The sequence below is a fragment of the Nicotiana tomentosiformis genome, chromosome 5, assembly GCF_000390325.3.
Source record: "Nicotiana tomentosiformis chromosome 5, ASM39032v3, whole genome shotgun sequence".
NCBI classification, from domain to species: domain Eukaryota; kingdom Viridiplantae; phylum Streptophyta; class Magnoliopsida; order Solanales; family Solanaceae; genus Nicotiana; species Nicotiana tomentosiformis.
Window position 1 is genome coordinate 119998573 of NC_090816.1, and position 12260 is coordinate 120010832.

The following is a 12260-nucleotide window of genomic DNA, read 5'->3' on the forward strand; positions in this document are numbered from 1 at the left end:
CACAAACTTTTCTTTATCCTCATATAAAACACAGGTCAAAGTGCACTTTAACCATCAAGTTAGGGAAAGAGAAAGGTTTCCTATTATTTCCTCTTCCTAATAAGACGCTAGATTTTGCTTTAAAAGTGAGAAAGAGTTAGGCTAATCTTATAGGGAAATACTATTGCACGTGGTTTTTGCTTTGTAATAATAAGGTTGTTAAAGGAATAAAGCCAAGAAAGAGACATTCTCAGGGTGGAAAAAGTTGCCTCTTGTGGTGCAGACACAAACATGCTTGCGCAAGGCTTGAGCACGGGAGACAGCTGAGGCTAACCTGTGATTTGGATATTCATGTGAGAAACCCCAATATTGTTCACACAACCATATGATGCTGTAAGTTTTGACTTCCATATGCAAAACAAACATTTATAGAGAATTTTTACGTCAATTTAACCTGATGATATAAAAATATGCACGCCAATGAGCATAACTTTAACTCTGACGGTATTTAGAGTTTGAGAGTGCTGGAATAGGATAAAAGGAAGTGGTAGATTTGGTACTCATATATCGAAAACTAATTATTTAACCAAAATACTTCTTTAACGATATGAAATATCATATTTAAAGCACAACAAAAGAAGTTGTAAAGGTTTTCCGGTCTGTTACTGTTCTAAAGGAAACTTAAAATGAGTTTATTGATTTGATAAAGATAAAAAGAAAAGGGAAATAAATTAGGCAAATGTACCAATGTTTGGGATAGCTTTCCAATAGTGGGTTACTAGTAAAGTGTTTCGTTTTTCTTTTGCAAATGAGATAATAAAGTAATCAGGAACACGTCTTTCGCCCGAAGAAATGGTTGAGTAGAAAAATATATTTTTAACGCAATTGCACCATATAAACCTCATCTATCCACAAATCTTCTATTACTAGATCCATCTATTTAAGAGTTTTCTCTTTCTTTTTTCTTTCCAAGATGATTTTCCTTTATATTAGTTATCTATTTCACAAAACATTTACCTCATTTCCCAGACATTCCATTTGGCTACAGAAAGTCCACTTGTACTCGTTTTCATGGTATAACAATTTAGTTGTGAACGCCAACTTGTTGAAATTTGCGTCCTACTAGTAACTAATTGTTCATCCCTCTGACACTCCCGGTGCTAATTGACTGCAATTCTATTACGTAGAGTCCTGGCCGATAATGGGGTGAAGTCAAGAAAATAGACCATATTTGTTGAGTTTCATTGCCATTTTGAATACTTTCAGAAAATAAAAGTAATGCTGTTGTTGGGGGGCACGAGTCACATTTTCTTTGAACCGCCTATGACACTGAATAGAGAGCATACGAGATGTCCTGTTACGCCCAACCCCTAACTATTAGCCCTGGTAACTGGAACGATTTGACACAACCACCAAGTGTCAAGTTGCTTGACACTAGCACACTTGACCGCATCCCATTTCTCTACAGAGAATTAGGATAGATCAACCACAGGGGAATACTGGCATAGTCGCCAGTAAGGATCATTATCATTTTGGTGAAGAGCGACGGAGTTCTGACCAAACAAAATGCTTCAGTTACAAACTAGTCAGCGAAAGACAAAGTAGTCGAATATTCTGTCCAAACAAGAAAAGCAGTAAAAGGGGAAACACTTTCCATTTAAATACATTATCTGCAGAGTCTCTCCTGGACATTGCTTCAGAGGAACATCCGGTAATCAGAGCTCTGTATTATCACTGTCAGTCTGGCACCAAAGCTACCAATTGCTTAAGGTTGCATGTCCTGTCGACACTATTTACTCAAAATCTCTAACCGTATTGCCTTCCTTCTTGGAGCTTTGACGAGGCTGTGACACAAATTAAGCAGCACATTTTTACAATTACTTCAGATGTAGAAAAGACAACATAAAGAAAGGCAAGAAAATGGAAAACGAGACTAAACCTAAAACCGATAAAACTTCTTATATTGCCAGCTCTGAACTCTTGCTGATTTCATTTGTCGTCATCATCATCGTTGTCATGATTCCATGGCAATTGAGCTGAGTGCTCATCCATGCAATGGAACTTCCAGGACATATGAGCATCCTCAGCAATGCAGGAGGTTCCATAAAACTGAGACTGGTGGATGGAAAATATTGCAAGCTGAACAATCTACTCCAACAGGTCTCAGTTGTTCATGCCTGCACCCCGCCAATTGCAACATTTTACCGCTCAGCATCCCCCTCAAGATGCTGAATTGTACGTCGCAGGATGCAGGCATGGCCCGTGCCCCTCACCGGGGCCGGGCTAATCCAAAACCATCAGGTTGCAGTTGATGAGGCTGGAAACCATGAACAGGAGGATCAATCAAATGATGAAGCAAACCCTAAAGTGGAAAAAAAACCAGAATGCCAAACACAAATACTGATGGATAATTATATTATCTCATGTGGAAGAAAGAGACCCTCTACAAGCTAAAATTCCTCATACACATACCAATATAAGATAATATAGCTTAACAAGATACAACAAGCATCCTACAGGAAAGTAAGTGTAGCTGCCATTGGATCCACTTTTTGTATCTGCATCACTAAATCCTTCGAACATATAAACCAAGCACTTAAATATGAAGATCCCAGCATGCTCTTTACCTGAAATTTTTCCCCAAACTTACTAAACTTTGCTTCAAGCTTAACCTATTATCATCTCTTGCACTCTGTGTGAGGGGTAGTGTGAACATGTTACATCGAAACACGACTTATGAGACAGTTTGTCACCACATGAAGTATGAATTGGTGCAATTTCCTCTTAAATCTGTCCAGGTCCCCAGGGTTCAGCAACAAACAAGCCCAAATGATTGAAGCGAAAAGACTTTTTTTCCCATACCTGTGAGAAGGGTTGGTGAACCTGCTCGTGAGGATGGATAAAAGTCATTCCAGGACGCTGACAAGGATACTGCGTTGAATGCAAATATATAGCTGCGCTTGAGCGTGCACTAACATGATTGTGACTAAAAGGGGGAGGCATCATGCTCTCTGCCGGACCATAACCAATGCCAGGAGTCGCTGATGTTGCCCAAGGCCCAGGTAAATGTTGAGGAAGTGGACGAGGTTGGTTTTCAGCAGAAATGGGAGACCGAAGTGCTGCACCAAGCTGGGGAAACTCAGTGTTGTAGTTTATTGCAGGAGCGTACATGGGCTGAATTGTATATGGGCCACCAGTAAATCCAAACCCAGGATCAAACCTTTGCATGTATCTGCAAAATAAAAAGTCAATTAGACTCACCGACTAAATTGCAGGAAAACGACATGAGCATCATAGTAAAAAGACCCACGAGTACAATTGAGAGACTGAAAGATGGATTTGTTATATTTAATGCACATAATTCCATACAGCCATAAAGCTTTTGCAAGAAAAGCCATCACACATTCTCATATAAAGAATTCAAGCAGCATCAAATATAAATAGGACGTCACCCAAAATAGTTTAAACATCCAAAGAAGCAGTATGCAATAGAGAAGGAAGAAACAAGAGAAGGAACATAGGAATAATGGGAACTGAATAGCAGCTCCAAACCACCATAGCTTTAAAATCATAGCAGCTTATCTCAAATCAGGACCTCCCCTCTCTTCTTCCTATGTATGTTCTTCTCCTCCTCCTACCAGCTTCTTCTGTCCCTCTTCGAGTTCTTTCAATTCTTCAAGAGTCTACTTCATAGCTGTTAATAGGACTGTCTTCAGGGCTTGCATCTTTATTCCAGTATTATGTACCAGCCCCATAGTCTTCTGAAACAATTTGTTTGGCCTTTTTGGTTTCTATTTCGTGCCCAGAAACAGATGTAGTCCATTTTTTTACGGGAGGCAGAAGAGATATTCATTTAGAGTAGAGTGTTCCAGGAGACTGCACATGTCCAGGTCCTATCTTCCAATATATAACTCCAAATTCGATATTTGTTCTTCATAGCAAGCAAATAAACAAAATCTCCACTGTCCGGAGGATCATGATGAGTATTATGACAACTTCACTACATTCAAATCCAGATAGAATCACTTCGGCTATGATTTTTCATCAAATACGATTGGACAGGCCCAGAATGACAGTTTTTTTTGCCCAATCTTATCCTGTGTGTGAAGCAACAGACAAAAAGGATTTAAAAGCTTTTCCCTTATGCATCCTATAACCCAAACCTCAGGTTATATTCAATCCCCCACCCCACCCCACCCCACCCCAAAAAAAGAGAAAAAGAACCTACACGAAAAGAAAAGGGAACATAGGTGGTACAATGTCATAAGTCAGCATGTAATAAAAGAAAGAACCATAGATCCCCACATATACTTCGAATCACTCTCTGTGTGACACTAATCATTGTAGAACAGCCAGTCCACAAACAAGCATTTCCCCAGATTGGTCAGTAAAACATCAATAGGAATAAACATTTGTAGAAATAACCCATTTGAACATTTCATATACAGAATACATGGCAAAGAAATTCACGAATACTTGCCAGAATAAAGTGATGGTACTTAAACATCTCATAGAATAAAGGAGTGCTTTTACGACAATATAAAACAATCCGCTCGATCCATGTTAAAAGAGATACCACATGACTGAACCACCAACACATACACAAAACAGAAACTGAAGGAAAGGGGAGCACTTTACAGTATATTCACAAAATAGCAGAGGACTGAGAAAGACCTGTCATAACTCCTGTCGTAATCTGGGTCCTTCCGATCAATTTCCCGATCACGAAAGATAGCCACCTTATTATTAGATTTAGATCTACCAACTGGCTCCTTTTCTGTCCTACTTCTAGCTGATCTACTGCTACTTGTTGAAGAATCAATCAGACCCCGCCCAGTATTCAAATCAGAACCGCCAGCTAGACTAGCTTTTTCTTCTAGCTGTGGTATGACTATTGGACCATACTGGAAAGTATCCTGTGACCTTGATTCAGTTTCAGGTTTTACATTTGAGCTCCCACTTAAACTATTAGAGTTAAAAATACGTGCTCGAGCCCTATTATATTCCTCCTTTCTTTCCTCAACACTTTTGGCAGAATTTCCCTTTGATGAATTTGAATTTGAAGAACCTGCAAACTGTGAACCTTTCTGTGGCCTCTGCTTAATGGCAACCTTAACCACGCCAATATCTCCTTGAGGCAAATTCACCGGGATGTCAGCCAAGCGAATCAAAGGCATCCGACATTCAGAAGTCTTGCGCACAATAATTCTGGAACCCGAGCCATCCGGTAGACTATTGTCCAACAAAACCATTGATTGTAGTGAATAGTGCTGTGCCACACGGTGAGCAGCCAGTCGCAAATAGGAGGTAGGCAGCTGCTGGAATTCCATCTGCTGTCGACCAGGGTCCCTGATGAACTTTTCAACATCCTGCTCCATCCTCAGAACTGAGAAAAAGGTAATGAAAAATCACTAAGTGCATGATAGAGAGAACTGACCCAACTAACAGAGAACCCCAACACCCCCCCCCCCCAAAAAAAGAGAAAAAGACAGGGAAAAGGAAAAGTGCAAACAGTGACATTTAAGGAGACTAGTTATCTCAAAATGGAAACACAGAGGAAGAAGCAAGATAGTTGGGAAAAAAAAGGCACGTAGAATAGAAAAAAGCACCCAAAGGTAAGTAAAAAGTAAAACAATGAATATTTTTATATAAGTGCATCATATTAGTACATGATGACCAAGAGCCTATGTCAGCATAACAGCTAATGACTACATAACCGAGAATATATAATAGAGAACATGGTTTTTCTGATAGAAAATCGTTCAAGTTTCTCCTTTTCTTTTTTCCTTTTTTAGTAAGGTAGTAATGGTTCAAGTTATCCTTCATTCAGCCAAAACGGATAATTATTCCTTCGAAAACTTGCCCTTTTCTGCTTTTAGATTACATAAAATGGTTCTATTTTCTCTCCTTTTTTGTGATAAGCAAAGACTTTATGATGTATATCAGCACTAAGAGTGCTGGACTTGCACATGGCTGATGATGTAAGAACGAGCTGCTCCGGGAATTGCAGAGATCTAGAAGAGGCTCTACAATATGTGGACGTCATCCAACACCAAAAAGCTATTCGAATTTGTACCTTTGCTTTACTACACATTCCTATTGCCCTCACACATTCCAGAATTCCTTTCCCTAAAGATACCCACCAGATGCAAGGGGGGATGGTCTTGCATAATGGTTTAGGCTCTTTCTAAAGCTTACTGATCCAGCATTGCATCAACTTAGTGAGAGTCTTCGGCATTGTCCATTAGAGCTTAAAAAAGATAAAAGACATATTCCAATTTCTCCGGGTGGAAGTGCAAACCAAAGAGAATCTGTTGGAAATAGACAGGCCTTCTTTCTGCAAGGTGTTTGGAATTAAATAGGCACTAAAAAGCAATCTGCAACCTTAAATAATGCCTGAAATTTCCCATTTCTTTTCTAGGATAGCGAGAAGGAGATACTCTATAAGGTGATAGCATTTGTAGCAGGATTTCACTGTGGACTACCCCTTTCTGTGTCCTTCGCCGCCAATATAGACTAGAGTTTGTGTTAGTTCAGGAGCTGACTCTAACTGCAACAGTAGACTTACCCCCCCCCCCCCGAAAAAAATACAGCAGTATAGTCATTCTTTCCAAATCCCAACCATTGCAATTCCTTCTGAAGGTTACATCCCAACCTTGATTAGATATAAACTCTGCAATTATGGCCTTAGTATCTCCTGCACAACGGAGCACCTCAGAGTGCTCTTCTAGAATTTTAGCGGGGCATAGGGGTGGCATGTGGGCTTCGCGGGCCCGGTCCTTAGTGGGCTTCGCGGGCCCGGTCCTAAGCGGTCCCGGGCTTCTTGTTGGAATCGGTCTGGGACCACGAACTAACGGTCCCGGGTCAAGTGGGTCCAACGGATGCTTTCTATCTTTAAATTTTTTTTTATAGAAGTTAGAGAAAAAAAATGGTAATAAAAATATCTAAGGCAATTCCTTGTAAATTATATTATAGAATTATCACCTAAATTTTTTAATTCAAATTTAAAGACAAAAATATTTTAAAGAGATATTCAAAGCACTGCGTTATAATATTATAATATATATATACATCTTAAGATATATAAGCTATATTCGTTATATATATATATATATATATAGAGAGAGAGAGAGAGAGAGTATAGTATATACTATACTGTATATACATCTTAAGATATATAAGCTATATTCGATTTACTATATATACATCTTAATATATATAAGTTATATTCGATCTAGAATCGAAAATTTCTACTATCCCTGGTTTTGTATAGTGTGTACTCTAAAAGGTCCTCCGAAGCCTTTGATATGCTTCCATCCTCCTAACACTACAGGGGTTAGTGACAGAGTGACCTTGCACCATATTTTGCTCTGACCAGTGGATTCAATATAGCATAATCCTGCCCACAGAGAAGTCCTTGAATCAGTTATTCAGTGTGACTTTCTTGACATTCTGCTTGGTTATTCCATTACTAGAATAAAAAGGAAGGACAGAAGGGATCACCTCAGCTCAGGCCCCTTTTGAAGGAAAGAATCTTGTTGGTGTGCCATACATTTGAACTAACATTACATCTATAGAGATGCATAAATAAATCCAGTTGATCAATTTTTCTTCAAATCCCAAGTCTTTCAAAAGATGGTTAGTCCACTTAGCAGGATCAGATACTTTTCCAATGTCGAGCTTACACAGTTACAGTCTTGTTTAGTGTCCTGGCATTATTCTACTATGATTGCGGATTGCCCTTGATGAAAGCTAACTGAGTGTCAGGTAAAAGCTTCCTAGTTACCTACTTAGCCTCTTTGCAAGGATTTTGGTAGAAGCTACGAGCCAAGTTTACTGCCTGGTATTCTTTCAATTCCTTGTATCCACTCTTCTTTGTTTAAAAAAAAGTAAAGCTCGTCATTGAAATACATGCAACATGAAATGTAAAAAGAGCACTTCCCAAAGCTTTAACTTGGGTGGAACCGTGGAAAAATCGATAGCTCACTCCTTCATCATATCCCAACTTTCAAATAAAATGATATGGTGGTCAGTTGGTCACCAAGGTCAGGTGCCTTGTCTTCTATAGTTCTATGTATTCTTTCACCACTGCAATGTCTTTGGATCCATTCTTTCTCCTCAACAGTTATCTTCGCTATGCAGTCAAAAGAGACCAATAATGACAAAGACTGTTTTCAGGTTTTAGCAATATGCAATCTGAACTTGTAGTCATCCAAAGGGGTCATCAGGGGAAGATCTCCTTCAATCCAACATGAAACTTGGTCTCACGGAGATGAAAGTTTCACTGCTTATCAGTTACATCCATAGCAACCAATGCCTTGATCTTCTTTTTTCAATAAAAGTATTACCTTAACTTCTAAAAAAATAAGAGTGGCGTCCGAGCCTCATTGCACGCACCACCTAGTACATACTACCTCCCACCAAGGCTTAGGCAGATGGAAAAAGTTCACCTAGTGGTTTTTTGTGAACCATGGTCTCCCATGATTTTACACATTGCATAGACCGCCACACACTTGGATGTAGCCAATACTCTAATCTCGAATTCAAACAATTAGAGACTCAGCAAGCTTTTCCAGATAAATACACTACTTTTCAGTTCCTCTGATTTTTTTATGAAGTAAGATCAATTCCTTTAGTTCCTAATTGTCCTCAATGCCTCAATTCCCTTTTCTTTCTACTATTGCGTTGGTACGCCAGACAAGCAAAAGTACCAAATTTGTATCCTTCACACTAACTACCAGAGAGAAACAAAGTGGATGCAGTTCATAGAGTAAAGCACTACCAGACACTGATTAGAAAAGAATCTAGTCAGTCTACCAAATAATCCGCAGTTGTCATTTCAGGTTCTTACCGAATGGGTAATTTAACCAACTGAACTATAGCAGCTCTATTGTCATCTCATTAAGGTCTTACGATAATATTGTGACATTGCATTCATTTGGGATTCATATAACAGACCCCAACTAATTTACAATTCAGCTGTACTTAACTGATTGACACAACTAACAACAATGTGACAGCTAGTATAGGACCGAGTATACGACCACAGAAATGATCACATATCGAAACAAGGCACATCAGAAAAACAAACAAAAAAATCAACTAACAAACCCTAAATATAACGCAAATTAGCACAATAATCAGATTTTCTTTAAAAAGGGGGAATACTAACCGGAAAGCCGCTCTCTAGGGTTTTGTAAAGCCTCACGAAGAAACTGATCGACGGTGTTAACCATATCCTCCGACACACCACCCGAACCAGCACGGGCCAAAGCCGAAGACGAGGAATCAAGCAGCTCAGATTGATTACTATTATTATTGACAGAAGAATCGGAATCCTTTTTGGAAGAAGAAAGTATCAGCCGCCGCATACTAGCTTCCACGTCAGCTACCTCCCATGACTCCGGCGGGGCTCCGAGATCATCTGTAATAGCCACAGAGCCCTCCATAGGGTTCAATTTTTTAGCTAAAAAAACAAAAACAAAAAACGGAAAAACTAGGGTTTGTTCATGCAAGTAATCATTGAATCCAACCTAGATTTGAAAATTTGGAGAAATTTCATAGAGATTCAGAGAATCGAATCTAAAAGGAGAGGAGACAAACAGGACAAAACGGTTCTAGGGTTTCGAGAGAATGTGTGAGAGGAGAGAGAGAGAGAGGGGGGGGGGGGGGGGGTTTGACGAATTATAAAATGTTTTCTTTTGCGTTGCTTCGAGGGCATACTAATACATGGCGCGTAATATGCACGCTCATAAATTGAGAGTGGGAGTTTGCCAAGGGGTGTGTTATTTCGGAAATATGCTGGTTTTTGGGAATGTGATATTTTTGCGAAAAACAAAAAGGAGTGGATGGAATCGACTGCTGGGTCGGAAAAAAGAATCGGGACTAACGTGGATGTGGCAATGACAAGTCATTATGGAGGGGGCCATTTCGATCAAAATTCAAAAAGATTAGTGAACTATTATTGAGAGATATATAAATAATTTACATTTGATATGTTTAATATTTTAGGTTCTTAGTGTAAATATTGTACACTTTTATATGTTCAAAAAATTTCTGCGCGTGGCTCGTTACTATCTCGGCGCATGACTGACTAACATGCGCCTCTACTGGGGAAGAGAGCTCGCGTACCATCGCAAAAGGCAATCGTGAACGCATCTTCCTCACTAAAATCATAGATTGTGCAATACAGAGTGTAGCTTTTTGGTTACTACAGCCACAAACTTTTTTGTTAGCTTGATTTTAGTGTAAAGGACTGAAACTGCGCTATGGTTCCATGTATATGGGAAGAGTAGGGGAATGTCTGTTTGGGAGATACAATAAAGGGTAGTTTTATTTTCATTAACTAAAAGGTAAATTAACTAAAAAGGATTCTGTAAACGTTAGATTTAACTAGTTGGTATCATAATATAGACCTTTTACTTTCACTGTATTATGTTTTTTGCTAAATCTCCCAAATTCTGATAGATTGACGTATGAATTTTGAGATAACTTCATGCAGCATGTGATATAATTTGAATGAATTTGTATAGTTGAAAAGTTAATGTAGTTAAGAAAACATCACATAACTGGTTAGTTGCATAATTTAGATATACTTGAATTGTTGAAGTGAGTTGTATGAATTGATATTGGTAGAATTAATTATGTGAAACATTTGGGAAGCCTAGAAGGAGATTGTGTCATATAATATTAGACAGAGGTATTTTTGTTATAAAGGTGTCCTGTTTTCTTGATGAAGAGATTGCGAGTGTATTTTCTGGATTTAATTTTATTACTGTAACACTAACTGAAGATGCATCCTGGAGATCTGTCAATTATGAAGTATTTGTAGCAATTTACGATTTCTATGATTCTGGGAAGCCGCTGTTACTCGACTCCAATGACACAGCTAAGGATAATTCAGAAACAGTTGCAATGATCAAGGATTTCTCCAAAGACTCGTATTCGTCCAGCTTTACAAGGTGATGGTGGGAACAATGAATACCGAGGATTTAATGCAGACACAGGAGTGGTCAAATTGAAAATGCGAGGAGCATGCCATGAGTTACTTGTAGCAGACACATAATCCATTACACTCAAACCTGGTATCGAGAATATGCTCATGCATTATGTGCCCGAGGTTAAAGGTGTGGAGGAGGAACTCAATGAAGATGAAGATCTAAATATTTAATACTGCCAAAATAGGGTCGCGGACATATTGGCTAAGGGAGGAGCAAAAAGGAAGCTTTTTGATATTCCGTATTTTATGGCACTTCCTTCCGTTTTTGCCTATTATGCTTTTTGGCTAAACTTTTTAGGAAGAACTATTTCTACTAATGTCAGCTCTAATTGTTATATATGTAGTTAAAGACTCCTTTGTCCGTTGTTGACCCCTTATCTTGTAATGATGAGCGCTTAATATATCTTTTATTAACCAAAAAAAAAGTAATAGCTACTTTCTTTTGTTTTGGCGATAAAGAGATGTCAATGTGAGTAAAGTTGAGTGCAAAAGTTTCTTTTATCTATCAAATTCATGCAAGGTAAGCAACTATATGCATCGAAAATTATAGCTTGGTAGTTCTTCAAAAGGAAAATGGCTAAAAATACCCCTAATGCATTAAAAATAGCTCACAAATACCCTTTTTTCCATCTTTTGGTTTAAAAATACCTTCAATCTTTATTTTTGTCATATGGATACACCTTAAACTATCAGCGTAAATCTGGGTCAAATTTGGCATGTATTATGATTTGTCACGTTTTTTTATTCAGAATTAAATTAAAATCCACCCATTTTATAAACCTCCCCCGTTTCTTTTTTTACTTAGATTATGTTCATCAAAATTTCCATTCCCAACATGAATCCTAGACGATGAAGCTCTTTGGCTCTCTGCTTTGCTTACTCTAAACCTCTATGCTGACATTTTCATTTTTTCTACATTACATCAAAGCTTCTCTCACACACAGAGACAGAACGAGTTTGTACTTCTCAAAATCAAGAAATTCACTTCATTACAAAGTTTTGACCAAATATTGTGACAAGGAAAATACCAGAACCACTTAGACGGAATCGTTGTCGAAAAATCGAACTCCGACGACCATACCTGAAAGCACTTTACCGGCAATCTTCATTTCCCTTTCCGGCAACTTCCAGATTCTTGGCGACTGAGGAACTCCACAAGTTTGTTGCCTGTAAAATCCACAAGGCCACAAACGGAAAACTTCGACTTTTCAATGTCCTTCCCGTTTCCACTCTGTTTTTAACCTCAGAATTTGCCCTCCTTACCAACAAAATCAACAGGACA

The 12260-nt window shown here is 38.6% G+C and overlaps 1 protein-coding gene across 2 annotated transcripts; it reads right to left on the minus strand.

Annotated features, from left to right (window-relative positions):
- Positions 1-1530: 1530 nt before the first annotated feature.
- Positions 1531-9673, minus strand: LOC104092319 (uncharacterized). Of its 2 annotated transcripts, XM_009597895.4 has the most exons (5): positions 9152-9673; positions 4654-5365; positions 2842-3211; positions 1919-2296; positions 1531-1823 (listed from the first exon to the last, which is right to left on the minus strand). In XM_009597895.4, the coding sequence occupies exons 1-4, from the start codon at positions 9426-9428 to the stop codon at positions 2249-2251; spliced, it is 1407 nt and encodes a 468-aa protein (XP_009596190.1). In that variant the 5' UTR covers positions 9429-9673; the 3' UTR covers positions 1531-1823; positions 1919-2248. The 2 variants fall into 2 exon arrangements, with proteins under 2 accessions (XP_009596190.1, XP_009596189.1); XM_009597894.4 differs by lacking the exon at positions 1919-2296.
- Positions 9674-12260: the final 2587 nt, after the last annotated feature.